The sequence below is a fragment of the Pteropus alecto genome, unplaced genomic scaffold, assembly GCF_000325575.1.
Source record: "Pteropus alecto unplaced genomic scaffold, ASM32557v1 scaffold333, whole genome shotgun sequence".
NCBI classification, from domain to species: Eukaryota; Metazoa; Chordata; class Mammalia; order Chiroptera; family Pteropodidae; genus Pteropus; species Pteropus alecto.
In genome coordinates this window covers 91,976-111,377 of record NW_006433879.1, presented here as the reverse complement: position 1 = coordinate 111,377, position 19,402 = coordinate 91,976, and the positions used below count along the sequence as shown (strand labels likewise).

Genomic DNA, 19,402 nt, shown 5'->3' with positions numbered 1-19,402 from the left:
ATGGTAACTGAAACAGTATAGATGAATGGAATAAAATTAAGAATCCATAAATAAACCCATCTATCTATGGTCAAGTGATTTTTTTGTGTAGGATTCTAAGACAAGGCAATGGGGAAAGAATAGTCTTTTCAACCGATAACTGCATCTTCACAAGCAAAAGAATGCAACTCACACCAAATACAAAAATTAACTCAAAATGGACCAAAGACCTAAATGTAAGGACTATCTTATAAAACTCTTAAACAAAAACATAGGAGTAAATTATGATCTTGGATTTGGCAATGGTTTCTTGGATATGATACCAAACACACAAACAACAAAAATATAGACAGGTAATTCATTAAAATTTAAAACTTTGTGCTTCAAAGGGCACAGAAAAGACAATCTACAGAATGAGAGAAAATGTTTGTAAATCATGTATCTGACAAGGGACTTCTATCCTGAATATATAAACTACTCTTACAACTCAATGATAAAAAGACAAATAACCCAATTTTTTAAATGGGCAAATGGTATGAATACACATTTCTTCAAATAATACATATGAATGGCCAATAAGCACATGAAAAGATACCGGACCATCAGCAATCAGGGAAAGGCAAATCCAAACCATGAGATATCACTTCACAACCCTAAGATGGCTATTAAGAAAAAAACAAACAAACATAATAAATAACAAGTGTTGGTGAGGATGTGGAAAAATCAGAAGCCACATGCACTAATGGTAGGAATATAAAATGGTATGGCCACTTTTGAAAAGAGAAATGGAAAAACATGAGGAAAAAACTTTAATTGTTTTCAGTAATATTAATAGTAAATAGTAATGTTATACTGATACTGTTTCATGTTATATATCAGATAAAGCAAATGAGTAATTATACAATTTTCTAATTTCATCACCTTTGGATTCAAACAGGAAATAATTCTCCAATGGAAAAACAGAGTTACAAATGTAAGATAAAAGAGGTTAAGTAAAAACCCTGTAGTTCTGAATCTGAACAGGAAATATCTGTATGAATTCTAACTCTGGTTACTTGAAAAGGCCTAGAAACAACAATCAACCCATAGCAATGAGTATTACTATGCCCAGATTGAGAAGCTGAAATGCCATTTAGTACTAAAAAAGAAATCAGGATGTATGGCTGCTCCCAAGTCTGGCATCAGAGATGTAACAAGATGATGCTGGAATACCTTATCATATCAGATTGTAACAAAACAATCAAGGACTACTACGATCATGTCAAAAGAACACAAGGACCAATGTGAAGAGACTTCCACTAGCCAAAGATGGAAAAAATTCAAGCATCAATAAGGATAACAAGTGCAGTGAAAGAAAACACTCAACTTTGTTTAAATGAGTTCAAAATGATTTAAAAAAAAAAGAGTTGCCTTTGGATAATCACTCTGAAAACTGATAAAAAGAATCAAGCATTTATCCTGCTTATGTGGAACTGGGTAACCAAATAGTAGAAGAGGGGGAGTTTCTCTTTATAGAAGTATTCCAGTTAATATATATTATAGAGAAATTTGAACAGATCATCATTGTTTTACATCCTTATAAGTTAATGGATCTAGGCACTGAGGATCAACAACTTTTAACACCACAAAATGATTTTATGTGCCTCCTAATTAAAAACACCACCACCTAGGAAGCAGTCCTGCCAAAAATTAAAAAAAATATATATATAATCTAAATCTAATCAAACTTCTAGATGTATGTTCACAGGGTGGCTACAACCATGTGGTTATTTAAATACTAATTAATTAAGATTAAATAAAACTTAAATAAAATTAAAAATTTAGTTCTGAGCCACAAGTATCCACCTTGGACAGTTCATATATAGATTATTTCCATCATCAGAGTTCCATTGATATTATTCTGTACCAACTTACAGGAAAAACAGAGGACACAGGAGCCTGATAAGCTGCACAAAGGAATGCAGTGGAATCCACAAAGTCCAGAATATGAGAAACTCTACACACCAAATACTTAGTTTCTTAAAAAATTAAATGTAAGGGGGTAAAAAAAAGATAGATGGAGAGGATTATGTATTTGAAGATTTAAAAGGCACAGTGGAAAACAAATCCCCAAATACATGATAAAAGTAAACTATGGTGTTTACTGATGCAAACTTGGAGGGTGAATTATGAGGAAGAAAATGGTAATCTTAAGAGTCATGGTTTCTTCTTCAGGGAGGGAGACGAAGTTACAGGGGTACTCATCTAGTAATCCATTAAGTTAAATAATTGCTTTATGTGGTTTTCTAAAATCTCTATTAAATCTTACCATAAAAAAACAGTTACATAAAATCTCATAAAGTACGTAAGTGCTACTCAATGAATTAAAATAGGTAATGTGATAGTGACTAGACTTCTCTGAAGAGTGACATTTAAGCTAAACTGACTGAATGATCAAAAGAAGCTAGCCTTGGGAAGATCAGAAGAACATTCCAGAAGAGAAACTAGAGGGGCAAGAGGTCTTAAGATGAGATTAAGCCTGACAAGTGGTGAGCAGGGAAGGAAATTTACCAGTGTCACAGATTTGTTTGTTTACAAATAGTATAAATTTTATATGTTAACTCAGGAACATTACATTTATTCTAGTTATAAAACAATTTTTTAAATGTATAAAACTTAAATGTAATGCTTTAAACTAAAGAGTAACACTACTATTCAGGCTAAAAGTTGAACATTTTCCCTTTCTTCATAGCACATGCACATGGTCCTACTAAACTCAGAACATATTATTGCTAAGGATAAATGAAATATCCACTCCAATATCTGGGAAAATGTTATCTTATAAAAATAAGACACTAATAACAGATAGGCAATACGGAAATCACACGACCTTCTTTTAGAACAATTCTCTAATTCTCTCATAAATCAAACATAGTATTCATAATCAGCCTTACCTCCTCTAAATCCCAATCACGGGGCATCTCCACATGAAATATGGAGCAGTCCAAAGAGTCAACCCTGTGCTTATACTCTCTGGCAGGCTGGTTGACACGAAACAACCCTCCAAGTTCTTCCCTCGTATCACCATCTTCTTCGTTATCTTGTGTCACTAAAAAGACCATCATCATGGAAAAGAGAGAACAAATCTATATCCTAAAGGACTTCGGACTGAGGGTCCCTGTTTGTGGTAGGTATGGTGGTGCCCCTGAGAAAAGCCAGAAAACATGTCTGCCGGACTTCTGTCCTCCTGCAAAGCACCAGCAAAGAGTGCACTGAGGAGAGAGAATATTGGAGGCTAGGGGTAGGGAAGGGACATTTATAACGGGAGAGCTTTCAATGATCATAAAGAGTTTGTCTAGAAGAATGTTGAGTCCCTAATCACTAAGCATAATCAGGCAAAACTTGAATGAAAATCAGTACACACCAATTCCTGATCTGATACTCCTAACCCACACATACTCCTTTGGCTTGTTCTAATCATGTAGTAACTGGGAACTACGATATAAAATTTGCCATTTTATATTTTTCTGGCGCTAAATTCCACAAAAAAATTCTCATAAAGGACTTTATATAGGGAGTATAACACAACAGAGGATATTCTCATCAAGTTTTATGGCAAACCCCATATATCTATCTCATACAACCAATTTATGGTCCTTGTGAGCTGATAATTAAAAACAACTGTCAGATATGAACTGTGACAGCCAGAAATACCTTATGGATATCTCAAGTACCATTCTAATCCTTCAACCAATTTCCCCATCTCCTTTTCAGAAAAAAGTCTAAGAAACTAAAATGCTTCTAGGTCTAAACCAGAACTCTTTTACCTGTTCCATAAATAAACTTTTGAAGATTTGGAGTTGTTTGTTGCTGCCTCAGAAAGGCCTCAGCTGCTTTCCTGGAAAGGTCTTCCTTCCACTTAAGGGCACCTGAAATGACCAAGGCCAACATTAGTTAAGTGTGTTTATCTGTCATCTCTGCTTCAAGCTCACTGCTTATTCATCCTGAAATCCTTTTATGAGGTGCAATATTTGAACAGTTAATAAAATATCCAAAACAGCAGACCCCCAAATGTAGACATTCTATTTGTAGAACATTTTCAGTGCCAAGTATATAATGGCAGTTTATTTTAAACATACCTAAAGTTTCTGTTGAATAATTATTTTCTTCCTTGTAATCTTCCTCTTTGAGTAAGTCTTCTATATCACTGGTCTCATCAATTAAGTTTTCTGACCCAAGTTTCTGACCACTGACCATTTGAGAAGGCTCTGGAAACTTTTTCCTAATAACTTCTTCATTTTCTGAATCCTCTTCCTCTGTATTAAGAGTGCTTTCTTCAGATTCATCTTCAGATGCAAATGCCTCTTCAGCTGTACAATGACCTGAATCTGAAATAGGGAGGGTTGCTTTTTTCATTGTCTTCTCCAGATTTAAATTGTTGCTCAAACCATTACTGTGTAGAAGACCTGGTTTATTGTCTTCTATAGCCTTGGATACTAAAATATCCCTCTCTCCTTCTACAGTGGAATCTTCACTGCTTTCATCAGCTTCCTCTGCTTCTCCTTCATCCTCTGAGCTTTTCTCAAGGTCATCGTCACTGTCAGCAAATGCTGGCAAATCTACCTCAACGTCTTCTTCCATCTCCTCAAGTTTCTGCCAGTTCATACCTTTACCAGTCATATATACTTTATCAGTAATTTCAGCATTTTCTTCCTCTTCTGTTTCATTATCACTAGAGCTATTTTCCAACCTGTCACCTTCAAACATTTCTTCATCATCTTCAACATCACTATCTCCAGACTCATCTTCATCCACAAAAACGGCTTTCCGACGTACTCGACCGGTTTTCAAATCCACATACTTTTCCTCTTTTGGCATCCACAACCTATATTACCAAGTAAATGCAAAATAATTCGATTTGTATAACAATCCACTAATCCAAGAATGTTAAGTCAATAAATATGGAAAAGAAAACCCCCAGAAAATAATGTCAAGGAATGGTTTTAAATGACATAGCATAGAAAGGAATGATTTGATAAATACTGGAATAGTTAAAAAGCAAACTCATAGTTTCCTAACAACACTCTTCAAAAGAACTTAGAGAGAATAGATAGCCTTAAAAAAAAAAAAAAAAAAAAAAGGCAAAAAAAGCACCTAATTTTAGGGAAAAAAATGGTCAAAATGGAAGCAAGTGTTTAACAAATCTTTTAGAAGACTGATCATTTCCAAGCTTGAAACAGATGATCCTTGGAGAAATGGCTCACTCCGGGTCAAAGGCAGAGAAGTACAAAGCAAGCCTGGACCTGCTTAAAGACCAACAGGCCAAAAAGATGCAGAAGACAGACTGAAAGGACAATGTAAGCAACAGAAAGAATAATGATATTAATGGGCTAATAACAACCAGAACAAACAAAAAAAATTTCACTAGTCAACAATGATATTAAAATAAAGGGGTGGAAGTGAAAGCTCCTTGTTAAGGAATGCCAATTAACAAATATAGAAGGAATAACAGGTTAAGAATATTGCCATTTTGAAATCACCAGTGCAATACTTGATAAAGAATCATCATCAAGATGCTAAAACCACGGGATGAAATAAAAAAAATTATGAAGCTATTTACTGTAACAGTTCATATAAAATTGTGAAAAAAACAATCAGGGAAATACTAAAAATCGCACAAAATGATAAAGGATTAGAATACATCAATAGTAACAAAATGATGAATATATAGAGACTGTATAGAAAAAGGATATTGAAATTTTACATGTATCATGATTGTAACCATGTTAGAAAGAGTATCCATGTAGACAAGGATGATTAGAGGAATATCTCAAAATGAAAATGGCTAATAACACTGATCGTAATACGAAGGAATTTTTAGGGAATACTCGTTATCTACATCATGCTGAATAGTTTATGTACACTACTGTATTTAATCACCACAAAAAACTCCTGACTTATTAGGGAACTGAGGCTTAGAGAGATGATTCCCCCAAACTAGTAGATCCGTTGCGGTCAATTACTGTGCTATATATATCATCTGCTAGTTAGAGGGCAGTAGATGGTATTTTTCTTCATTAGTATATTTTTATAATAAGTTATACACTAGATAATCTCAATTATTTTCAGACTCATTTTTATTGGGAGTCATAAATCACTACAATAAACCAAAACTTTTAGAGACAAGATGTATGGTTTCTGGCCAGCCACGTTAACAAGCTCCCTGACTCTGGTTGTTCCACTATTTTGACCACTGAAAGAAAGACAAATGGCCTCAGGTTTCCTAAGAAATAAAAAAGCAACATACGGAAAAGATTTTGTAATAGTTGAAGAATATTTTGGGTCTTTTAAAAACTGAATTTTGCATATTAACAAAAATTTTCCATTTAATGCCACCTAAATGAAGAGTCCTCAGAAACAGATGCACATACAAAGCAAAGTAGAACAAAATAACCTGGAATGAATCCCACATCAAAATGTATGATGATGGCAGTTATGGGTAATATAGTCTTCTGCAATATATTTTTTTAAATAAAAATTGAAAAATAGCAAACTTACCCTTGATTATCTACATCCTCTGACTCCAGTGGTTTGGAATCCGAAAAAAGGGTCACTCTACTTGAAGCCATCTTGGCATCAATAGTGGAATGGGTGGAAATGAGACTCTGAACCAGTTCATGGGTGGGCCTAGCTTCGTCCTATTAAGGCCACCAAGAAAGGGAAAGTGAGGAATGCACAATGATTCTGAAGACACACTTTTCAATTACTGTCTCAAAATTAACTTTAAACATAGTTCCTGAGAACCCTTACTGCCTCAAAAAAGTTTTATTATAACACTTAAAATTGATCTCTGTCTTCATTAAACTCTTCCAAGTTCATGGAGTATACACCTGGTAACCCAAATACTTACCTAGAACACAATGCACTATACATAACACTTACTGAATTGTAAATTTAAAACATATATCGTTTTATTAACCAGTTACCCTAATAAACTTAATTTTAAAAAAAAGCTAGAAAAACTTTTGGTGTCAATGCTATAGAAAGCACCTATTTTAGCCCAATAAAATCTCATTTCAAAGCAGTAAAAGAAATAAAAATCTAGAGTTTACTTAAAAAAATTTGCTACCTTTTGATACAAAAATTTCACTTCAAGGAATTTACTGCATAGAAAGATCCTTTCCAGTGAGCAAAGCTACATACGCAAGGGTGCTCACTGCAGCACTGTTTAAACCAGGAGAAATAGGGTGAGCCCCTTAGCACTCATTTACTGAGCCCCTTGCTTCAGTAAATGAGGTTTATCTATACAATGAAATACTATATAGCTGTATACAGATGAAAGCTGCTCTACAAATACTAACATGGAACAATGAAATCACATATTCTTAAGTGCCGCAAAAAACAGAAAAAGAATTTACAGTTGGATCTCATTAAACAAATATTTCTCTCCCACATACAAATGCCACATATTATATTTACATATAATATATATTAATCTAAACATATAATATGACCTAAATAAATACGTATATAGTTAAGAAACAGAAAAAAAGAAAAAGACCAAAGAGAGCTAGGAAACACATTGATTTTGTATAAAGAGAGACAGAAGCAGAGGTGCCAAACTGCTTGCAATGCCCACGCTGGGATACACAGAATCCCCTGTGCATCTTGGCAGCAGGGAGTTATGGAGAACATGATTTTTACTTTCTCCTTGATACAATTAAGTACTCTGCATATTTATAATGTGCATTGTAGTCTTTATCATAAACATGAATAAAGATAAAAAGTTTCAGTAAATAAAAGCTGACTATGTTACTTCCTGTCACTTTCCTCTCACCGATTCCTGGAAGCCATGGCTGCCACCAAGGTCAACATAGACAGCATCTTTGTCATACAGCACCCCACCGACTCCAGAGAGAGGTGCATAAACTAACTTCTCCTTTTCATTTAAACAGCGCTTCTTTTGTTGTTCAGGAAGGGCACAGGGGTCTGGTAGGAAACTGACGTCACTCACAGCAAAATCTCCTACACCTGGAAGACAGAGACAAGAAGATGGCTTCAGCTGACAAGTCTATTAACTGTCAGAAGAAATGGCCCACAGTCATAAGGCTTCAGCCATGACAAAGGCATCATCTGACAGTGGCACTATGCCTCTCTGGCTAAACGACACCATCAGAGCAGAGGGGACTTGATTAACTCAGTATCTTTGCTGGCAGATGCAAAGCCTGGTAGTTACTCTTAAATCCTCCAGCACGGTGCTTCTACCTTTTTTGGCTGTTTTTCAGTTTTCCTAAGAAATCAAGTATCCCAAGAGTTCTACGAATACAGTACATTTTACAACAAAAGGATACCGGGCATGTGAATTTGGCATTTGTTTTTCAAGTGTGCTCCTCTTAAATAACCATAAAGAGACACCCTTCGGTCACACTTGGTATTTCTTCGGATATCTTCTGGGTTTGTCAAATCTTCCATCCTAGAAAAATAAAACCCAATTATATGGCAGAAATTAATATCAAAGTTCTTGTACCTCCCTTCATATGTCAATAATTCCTCACATTCACTAGTTCACTAAACACCTTTAGAAAGTTATAGGAAATATAGAAATAAGGAAGTACAGTTCACTATCTACCAAAAAAAAAAAAAAAAAAAAAGCAACCATATGACTGCACTTCTTTTAGGCTCTATGTGATATACTTTCCATAAGTAAGACATTAGAAATGAGAAATGCATGCACCTGAGGTAAGAGAAGAGTAGAGAACATATCCAGAAAAACCCTTTTTGGAAGAGGATTAAGCTTTGATCTGAGTTTTTAAGCGTGGCTTCGGTTCTACCAGGTAGAAAAGGGGTATTACAGGATAAGAAAATAATATGAAAAAAAGCACAGAGGAATGAAAGCACAGGACACAGTTTGAGTGATTGAAGGACCATGGTCTAAATTAAGGGTAGAAAAGCACGATGAAGCCACATCCTGTAGCCTTAAATGCTTCAAAATCCTCACATTTTTCTAAATATATTATACTTTATTCCCAAAGCTACAGCATCTTTAAGTATGATACAAAAAAAGTAGGCATTTTCCATCAACTACATTTCTCCCTCCACTATTCAAAATTAAGTACAAAATAAGCTCTATTACTATTCTTTTTCTAACCTTTCAGCTTTGAAATACATGGACAAGAAAAGCAAAAATGTACGTTCACTTTTTACCTGTCTGCCAGGATATAAGGGTGAGAGGTTTGCCATGTAAGAGGCCTAAACTTCATAACTGTAATAAAACGGCCCAGATTGTGAATTTCTTGATTTTGATATTCTCCATGTACCATTCCAGAAAGGTAAAACAGCTTAGCACCCTGAATATTAAAGAAAAAAGAACAAAAAATCAAATTTCAACTAAATTCTTATCAGTACTGCATCAAAATAAATGCCTCTAAATAAGAAGCAACCCTGAAAAGGAGCGACTTCTAGCAAACCACTGTGCCAATGCTTCTCTGGCTTCTTTTAGGAATCATCTTATCAGGGCTTCATAGGAACAGAACTGTAAATACTTTTAGTTTCAAAACTGCTCTCCAGTCAAGCAGAGGAATTTGTTTAGAGTATTGTACAGAAAGGGCAGTGAGGCTCCTGGGCACAGAAAAAATCCTGTGACCAATGGGCTCGTAGCTAGGAGAAACCTCAGACAAACTCTATTAAATCACAAGAGCCAGACATTGCCTGGTGCTGGCGGATACAGATACAAATGAGACATACCAAGAAGTCTGGAATTAAGACTATCTCGAAAAAATATGCCAGAGACCATGAACAGATTTTTAAAGAAAACTCAGGAGGTGAATCCTACAAAGATGCTTTTTAACCTCTCTTACTCATCTTATTTTTAAAAAATTATAGTGTTAATAATTAATAATTCTCTTCCTACCGGGTAGACTTCTGTCCAGAACCTGTGTTTTAATCGCTTCTTTGTCTTCTTCAGTTGCTTATTATACTTGAAGGAATCTAGGTGAGTGAGAACACCCATAATTTTAGGAAAGCCATGTACTTGACAGATGTTTAGAAATTCAAATGTTTCCATTTCGAACCCGAAGCTGGCATCTATAAGCATCAGAACCTAAAAAAGGAAGACACAATTTCTCAAGGAAACTACACAAAACAGACCACCAGCAAACTATAGCCTGTGGGCCAAATCTGACCCATCACCTGTCTCGATAACTAAAGTTATCATGGAACACAGCCACGTTAATTCATTTACGTACTGTCTACAACTACTTTTGAGCCACAGTGCAATGTTAAGTAGTTGCAACAGAAACTATGACCCACTGAGCCTAAAATATTTATTAACTAGCCCTTTACAGAAAAAAAGTGCCCACTCCTGCTCTAGACTAAATCAAATGATTAGTTACAGATTACCATGGTAGAGAAAAAAACCACCCTTTGACTTGCTCTAAAAGGCAACCATGAGACAATAGCCACGACAATATAAACTTCTATTTCAAGAATATAGATGTATGATAAATAACTCAGGAAAGGCTGGGTACAATTTGGCCCTTACCTGAAAAGTCTTCACTCCACGCTAAGTAATAGGTCCCTAACAAGGAAACCAAATAACAGATCTCTGATATCCAAAAAAATGGAAGAGATAATAAATGAAAATATAAGCAGATAAGTCCAATTTTTAAAATTCATGACTCTTTAAACATGCAAAATAATTTCAGAGCTGATTCCTGGAGATTTTTAGTTTTAGGATATTAAAGACATCTCTGTTCTCATTTTTCTGTAGCTAATTAAAAACAATTTAAAAAAACAGAAAAACTTATCTATTAAATTATGGAATTCATAACACTGAACTACAAAATGCATGAAGGTGGGTCACTGAGCATCGTGAGAAAGTATAGCTGCTACTGCAAAGCAGAGGCCAAGCCAGCAACACAGAGCTGTCCAACACTGGAACAGGGTAAAGGTGAGTGAGCTGGCTATATAATAACTCCATTTGACATCATGGAGTGCCAATGGGTAAACAATTAGTTGTAGGATCCAAAGAATAGGTGGTAAACAGTCCTTTAGCTGACAATCTTTGTCAAATGAAGATAAATGAAGACTGTATTACTCCTCCAATGCACACGCATGTATCATGTGTACCTTTGCTGTGACTCGAGACTTTATAACAATCCAGAGCAGAACAATCAACATAAGCCAGGTTAAATAAATTGTGGTACGCGCAACGGAATACTTAAAAAAAAATAAGGTTGATCTATATACTACTTAGTCTATACCTCCAAGACATAGTAAGTGAAAAAAACAAAGCACAGAACAGTGTGTATAATTAACAGTGTGTCCTTTAAAAGAGCTGCATTATATTTATAGATGCATCTGGAAAGATACTGTTTTGAGGAGTACTGAGAGATTAGAGGTAGGGCAAGGAAAGAGAAAACATGCATTGTGTACCCTGTGGTACAACTTGAATATTTTACCAAATGCAGATGTTCCTTTCTAAACCTTAAAAAGATATATTAAAAAGTTATCTTTGTTAATGTGTATGCTTTAAAATTATGGACTTGATATACGTTACATAAAAGAGAAACTAATGACTCGTGTTAAACTATTTCAAATATATAAGATTTAATAAGTTTATACTATTTTGTGTTGACAACGACACACTTATTTTTATTAATGGTAGCATTGTATGTTCAAAATTTGAATAGTATTTAGTTTTCTGATATTAAAATGGCACAACCATAACATTTCTATTAATTTTTATTTTATATTTTGGAATTCTTGAGACAAAGAATGTCTGTAGCTCCGTCACTAAACAGCTATCCAGAAAGTGTTGAATCAAATGAAACAAAATAAAACAAAAAACAAGGTATCTGTTACCTCACACTTCCTAATCATTATGACTTAATTTTTTTCTTTTTGGCTTACTTCTGCTTGTTTAAAAAATAATTAACTAACCGTATCATTTCTGTAAACACAATTGAGGCTGCAAGATTTCCATACACTAAGTACTCTACAGATTTTCTATTATAAACTCTGATAACTTCTTAAGGGCAATCTGTGTATTAATTTTGTCATAATCATTTAGAATGGAGGTTCTGGAACCATCAAGAGCAGAGTTCCTATCCTCAAATTACTTAACTTCTGGGAGCCTTGCTTTTATCATATATAAACTGGAGATAATACCTACTTACCACGAAAGCATACTGGGAAGCTATAAGCACTATACCCAGTAAGGGTCCAAGAAATGGTATTATTTATGTATGTATATCTTAGTGAGCTTTTATTAGCTATGTTCATGAAAGGTTTTCTCCATCCTGTGGTTTGCTTTTAGATTTTAGAATACATTTCATTGTGCTCATTCCATTTTTATTATAACAATAATTATCATCATCAATTCAAACACATCTATTATATCCTTGATGACACCCACCATTCCTTTAATCATAAACCTTTCTTCCCTTCAACATGAGATACATAACTTACCACACCACTATAAGTTCCCATCAGAAATCCACATTGCCCCCACTGACTTACCAAATCCGCTACTTTAGCCAGATCAATCATCATGTTAATGTCACATCCACATTCAACAATGGTGAGTCTGCGTTTTTTACCTGTGAAGCAAATGAAAATTTTATTAAAAAAAAAAATCTTGAAAAAATATATCCATTAATTCTAATTATCACTTTTAATTGCATCCAGTAAAGAACCATATCCACTTATGGGAGTATGCCAGAGTTCATTTTTATAGGAGAAAACTGATAAAATGTATTCCATCTTGGTTTTCTTGCTATATTCTCTAATCTTGCTAAATTCTCTAATATCATCAAAAGTCTACTCATAAAGTGCTCAAATAGGTAAAATTCCAACTAGAATGGGCAGATAAGTAGGTTTCGTAAGGATCCTGACCTTGTTGTTCAGCAGTAGGACAATGATTATATCTCTATCAAAGTTTCCTGTGTTCCCATTTAGCTAAAAACATTCTCAACCTAATGTAATGAAGTGTTCATTGAAAAACCATTATTTTAAATTAAGTTTAAAGAAATCAGTCACCATGATAGAAATGCCTTAAAGACAAAGAAAAGCCTCAATCCAACTACAGTTGACCCTTAAACAATGAGGGAGTTAGGGGCTCTGACGCCCACACAGTGGAAAATCCACGTGTAACTTTTGACTCCCCAGAAACTTCAGCTGTCCTTCGGTATCCATATGGGAAGGGTTCCTGGACTCCCATGGACACAAAAATCTGCAGGTGTTTAAGTTCCTTACATAATATGCTACAGAACAATGCTTACAGTTGGCCCTCTGCATCCACAGAACTATGAACTGAAAATACTGTTTTTGATCCATGGTTGGCTGAATCTGCAGATGTGAAACCTGGGCCTAAAAAGGACCAACTGCATAAATTCACTTATAAGTAAACCTGTGCAGTTCAAGGTCAACTGTTATTATTGCTATACTAAGAGATTTCAGATTCTACAACTGCCATTTTGGGGATTTGTTTCATCTTCCCTCAAATTGAGAAAGGTCACCATCTCTCAGAGAAGTTCCTTCAGGAAAAAGAAAAACTCCCTCACTTCTACAAGAATGTGGCTTCATGGGGGCAAGCAGGTATCCCTGGCACATAGGAGGTACTTGCCATCTGTTAAATAAACATGCTCACTATGACCAGCCTGCGTGTCCAGGCCTGCCAAGTCTTTCAGAGGAATACACCTGGCAAATCCATACAGCAGTGAGAATAAGATATACATCTACATCAATATTATTACTGGGAATCTATCTTTTTTTGAAGCTACAGCCAACTTAGTAAAACTACAAGAGAGATGACAATATTACTTTAACATTTATTGATCAAGAAAATGTTCAACGAAAACATGTATGACCCTCAGATGACAATACCTGTCATGTCATTCTGGGGTAGTACCCTCCTACCTGACACGATCGTTACAGGGCCTCTGATCTCTGTCAGCTTCTGCCTGGTGAAGTTCCGAATAAGGCACTGGATCAAAGTACTCTTTCCAACTTTTGGAGGCCCCATCACCACCACCACTATTGGTGGAGGCTCTAGTGGAGTTCGATCGACCAATGGAATGTGGTGCTTTTTTGTCTTTAAATCCTGAGTCCTATTTGTAAAAAAAAGAAAGAAAGAAAGAAAAAAAGATAAATTCATTTTCAAAATATGAAAGGCATTATCATTATAAGTAAAGATTTTAAAGAGAGCGGAACAGACAACATATGTATGCAATTAACTTGTTAACAATCCAAATAACCACTTCAGTAAATATGTAACAGACTGACTTGTTAACAATCCAAATAACCACTTCAGTAAATATGTAACAGACTGACTTCAGTAGTACAGAGTGTTGAAAATGATACAAACCTTAAATCCAATTGCTTTATTAGTTGACTATAATACTTTAAAAAGAAAAGAAAGGGCGAATTTGGAGACAGTTATAATGAATAAGAACAGAGAATATGGAATTATATTTGGCTCTCCTACTGGGAGACTCTAATTCAATAATATTTAAAGTACACTTCTTGGACTTCAGTTAGGATTCATTAAACAAAGCTAGTTAATACTACATATTACAATTCTATTAATAATATCCAGGAAAAAAAACAAAACACAAGCATATCTATTATCATAGAAATTTTTTAAAGTTTACAAAAAAATTCTATTAAGAAAAACTCTTATGCTTTTCTCTTGGGCCAAAAAAAAAAAAAAAAAAAGTCAATCAGTGTGCAGATGCTGGAGAAAAGTCTCTCCACAGGAAAGACTTCTCATGTTTTAGTAAAAGAAATATGGTATTCATCTTCATGTCCTTTAGAGCAGAATAGACTCATGAATCCAAACATCATGTGGAGAGCTTCTACTATTTAAAAAGAAAAAAAATGAAAGAATCATTAGAATTCAGCTAAGCATACCTGTGAAAGGATCGAGCCATCCGCACAGCAGACTGGACTGCAAAAGCTTTGGGGTTTCTCTTCTGGGCAACTTCCTCATCTCCAAGTTGGAGATCCTGCAGATACTGTTTTTTTTTCTTCTGAGCTTTGGGCCCACTGGTTTTCTTTCTGTGTTTCTTCTGGTCCTTAGTCTCCATAGCGGCTCTTTACCAATTCACAAGTAACTCTAACAATCTACATTGATGGAGGTGGAGGGATTTTACAATCCAGACACATCCAGGGAAAAACAAAAAATTCATTTATTTCCCTATAAAGAGATATGTATTTGTTCATCCAACGGGGGTAGAAACTGCTTAATATTATCCCCAATTTCACTGCTCTGTTATGCTATAAATTAGATTAGTTACCTCTGCTTAGACTACTATTTATTCATCTTAAGTGTCTATAGCAGCACTGTCCGTGTTTGCAATAATGGAAATATTCTATAACTTTAATTTTCAACACAGTAGCAACTGTTCACATGTGGCTACTGAGAACTTAAATGTACCTACAGAAACTGAGATATAATTTTATTTAATTTTAATTAATTCAATTCTAAATTTAAATAGTCATAAGTGACTAGTGGTTACCTACCATACCGGACAGCTCAGCCCTAAATATCAATTGCACTAATGAAGGGGCTTCCAAACTTAAACTATTTTTAAGATATTTTATTTTAAATAATTAAAGCATTTTATATGATTACTTTTAGTTTGATTCTGTAAAACTTTTAAAACAGTCACTTAAACAATCACTATGTACACTTAAAAACAGTAATATCTACACGAGATAAGATTAGTTGTGGATGATACCTGGAGACCACATGGATTTGCTGAAACCCTTACAATGATTTCTGAACATTCCAGGAATTCACGGCACATGAACTGGGAACTACTGGATTAGTAAGTTTTTTTAGTAAATCAGGCTGTATACAGTAAGAGCGCTCCTATGTCGGGGAGAGAGGCGGTCACATCATCCAATTAATTTCAGCTCAATAAATATTTGTGTCTGCCTATGATGTGCTAGGCACTGTGCCAAGAGATGGATACAGCTATGATTTGACTAGTGATGGAAATTCAAACTAATGGCTTTCGTGCCACGCAGTAAGGGCCACGTTAGAAGGCTGCATTGCAGGTCAGTAAGATTTCCCACAGACACAACAGAAGAAATAGTCCCTATACACCAGCACGATGTCAAGAAACACTAGCAGAGATTTAAGAGAGCTGGGTTCTAAGAACGCTTTTTAACTACATAAGTGAATGATTTCAGGGATTGTTTTTCTTTTCTATTATATTTTAGTTTTGAGCTTGTACATACTTAATGCCTTTCTCCTTTTGGGGGGGTGGGAAGAGAAAAAAGCATAATTCGGGGTCAACAGACTTAGCCCAGGTCTAAGCCACCGACAAGGATTACTCCACTAGGAAATGACCTCTCTACTGTCCCTGCCACCTCCTCTCTCAGCACAAATTAAGTTAACCTCTGCCCTAACGACCTCGGAGCACTTCTTGGCAGAGACAAAATACGTCTAGCCAGCGTTTGAGACACTCCTTAGGGGCAGACTGCCGGAAAGACCCAAGGAGGACCTTAATATGCACACGGCTCTCGATCCTTCCAGAGCCCCAGCCCCAGAGATCCCACCTCCACCGCCACCGCCTCCCAAGCGCGCGGCCGTTACCGGGGTCACGACTGCTTTTCCTTCTCAGGGCCGCATGGACAAAACCGGGAACGGAAAGGCACCCTACGCGCACACTCCACCCGCCGGTGAGAAACGAGGAGAGAGCAAAAGAAAAAGACCGGCGGAAGGACAGGTTTCCGGGGAAAGCCGGAAGGAAGACTCGTGATTGGCTGAGGGTGGGCGCAAGCGACGTCTGCGCAGTGCAGTGCGTCCACCTGGAACAGCGCCCGCCGGGCCTTAGGACTCCCAGCGGCCGGCTAGAGTGGCGAATTCAAAGCAGGTACTGCACTACAGATCTGGGGCTCCTATCTGCGCACGCCGGAGTGCCTTTGCAGGCCGTGGAGACCGTCTGGCCTAGCACCCGTTTCTTGGGGCGGGACAAAAGCCGGAAGTAACATATTTGGTCCTTGTCACCCCCGAAATCACCGCGCCGTCTTCTCGGAAAAACGCAAGCACCATGTCCCCTGACTGGCATAATGGAATGTCACTTGGTTGGGAGTCACTAAGGCTCGTTCACTTGCTATTCATTAACGATGACGAAGTTAGACATTTCTTTGGCTCCTTCAGTACCATAATTCTCTCTTTTGCCGGAACCAATAGACATAGGGCAGGGACAAACTGACCCAGTATGAAATGCCTTGGTCTTTTTCTGTGCCCTGGGAAAGGGGCTTTCCATGAGAGAAAGCAGACCCTTGCAGTTTTCTAGCATAGGTTTGCCCAGTCCCACCTGAGGGATTGTCTTGGAGTTCATCTAACCGCTGTAGACTAAAAAGGGGCCACGTACTGAATCTGACAAGCTCCAGAGGCCAGCGTGGCAGGTTCTACAAACTCAGAGATCTAAATTAACTGCATAGGATAGTCCAAACATAAATTTTCCTAACTAAAAGCTGGTCATGATGGGTAGCCACATCCTAGGCCCATAACTTTCTTGATAATCTTTAAGTCTGTCTGTTGTCTTTTTGCACCTAAGATAACATACCTTTGGAATATCAGCGTAATCCCTTTTCCTGGACCCCTCAAGGCACAACCCAGCAGACCAAAGCATGACCTCACAGAACCCACTTCACTGTTATCTTGTTCCCCGAATACCATCTCTATGTGCTATAAATATTAACCATCCCATAGCCACCAATTTAAAAGAAGTGTGTGTGTCTATGTTTTACTTTTTCTCCAATCCCAGAGATTTCCCGGGTCTGCTTTCTCCTATCCCCTTATTTTACCACATAAATTTCATGTAACCTTCCTTAGGCGCCTCCTTTGATTGTTATGTATAAAATAAGCAGCAAAACTGCCATTCTCCAGAGCATTTTCTTAATTTGTTGAGATATTGGTTCCCAGCAGTCAGTTTGGCTCAAATAAACTCATTAAAATTTTCTATAGGTTTGGATGTTTCTTATGTTGACAACCCCATCTCAGGTTAGCTGAATGTCCTTATGCTTCCAAAACTGGGTACATTTTTAGAGTTTGGATCCCTCTCGCCGTGGGGGTTTCTTTTCAAAATGATCCTACCAGGGCTCAGTTCTTTGCCCCACAAAATTAAGTTCACTCTAATTGAGACCCTCTATGCTTCATGCCTTTTACAGCAAGCTTGTTTTCTCCCTCAGCATCCCACAGATATTTACTTGGCATCACTATACACTATGCTATGCTAAGGAGGCTACCCTACAGGGGGCACACTTCCCTCATCTGTGAAGAGTTTACAGTTTTGTAACTCCAACACTACCGCTCTTAGAGATTTCCATGTACAGGTAGATATCCTTCTAACATCCTTTTGTCTCCATGAACTCCACTCTTGTCTTCAGCCTTAGCTCAGCCTACTTCCCCTATGATCATACTCTAGACCTTATCAGATCTAAGGAGTGCAATCCCTGAAGCATCCCACTCCAACTACAACCTCCTATTTTTCCAGGTTATTCCCTCTAATGCCCTGTAACCCAGTACCTCCAACCAACATTTTACTACCTTCCTCCCTTGATGACTTCTCCTCCCTCCTGAGTAAGCTAGCTTAAACTCTATGGTCAGTCATTATCAGGAGACTTTGGCATACTTCATTAAGTCCCTTGCTTCCCTATCACCTCATTATAACTACTTGATAAAATGAGAAAACCTGTAGAAACACAATTCTCCAGGCTTACTTTAATTGGAACTTTGCCTGGTCCATGCCATTCTTCCAAAAGAGTATTTTATACCTTTCTTCTCTCTTCAATCCCATCACTTCCTCCTTCCTTCCTACTTCTAAGAAAATAGATGTGGAGACTCATACTACTGTAGACATTTACCACCACATACACCCATGGCCCCCTCTGCTTTTTGCCTGTTACTGTAGACAAACTACTGCGGTGTCCACCTAAACAAATCCTGCACTTGAGTACTGGATCCCATCATCTCCAGAGCATCACTCCAGCCAGTCTGTTCTCTTGCCAACATCATCAGTTTTTACTAGACTATTTCAATTATCATACAACATGCGGTCATTTCATCTTTAAAACAAACAAAAACTCCTTTCACCTCATTTCTTAACCAGATACTACAGCTTTTCTCAGCACTCTTTTGTTGCAAAATTTCACAAAAGAATTGTCAATATGTCCTCTGGTTCCTCTTATCCTATTCTCAGATTCACTTTGCTCTCAGAATACAACCTACAGCCCTGGCTTTTCTTTCTCAGTGGCCTTTGCTGGTTGTACTCCTACTTGATCTGCTTAAGTTAGAGCCCATTGGGCTCAGCCTTTGATCTTCTTTTCTTTTGTGTTTATACTTATTCCCTGAGTGATGTTATTCTGTCTTCTAATTTTATATGTCATCTGTATCAGTTATTTTATTGTATCTCTGCTACAAATTCAT

At 36.7% G+C, this 19,402-nt stretch overlaps 1 protein-coding gene across 1 annotated transcript in view; it reads right to left on the bottom strand.

The window, feature by feature from the left end:
- BMS1 (BMS1, ribosome biogenesis factor) overlaps positions 1-16,720 on the bottom strand; it is a 42,236-nt gene extending 25,516 nt beyond the window's left edge. The window contains exons 1-12 of the mRNA XM_006908366.3: positions 16,562-16,720; positions 14,869-15,081; positions 13,876-14,066; positions 12,478-12,557; positions 9,869-10,057; positions 9,163-9,305; positions 8,310-8,431; positions 7,796-7,989; positions 6,517-6,656; positions 4,098-4,843; positions 3,786-3,887; positions 2,913-3,067 (exon numbers count right to left, since the gene is read on the bottom strand). Coding sequence (XP_006908428.1) covers positions 2,913-3,067; positions 3,786-3,887; positions 4,098-4,843; positions 6,517-6,656; positions 7,796-7,989; positions 8,310-8,431; positions 9,163-9,305; positions 9,869-10,057; positions 12,478-12,557; positions 13,876-14,066; positions 14,869-15,044 — 2,238 coding nt within the window. The 5' untranslated portion in view covers positions 15,045-15,081; positions 16,562-16,720. The remainder of the gene's footprint in view (positions 1-2,912; positions 3,068-3,785; positions 3,888-4,097; positions 4,844-6,516; positions 6,657-7,795; positions 7,990-8,309; positions 8,432-9,162; positions 9,306-9,868; positions 10,058-12,477; positions 12,558-13,875; positions 14,067-14,868; positions 15,082-16,561) is intronic.
- Positions 16,721-19,402: the final 2,682 nt, after the last annotated feature.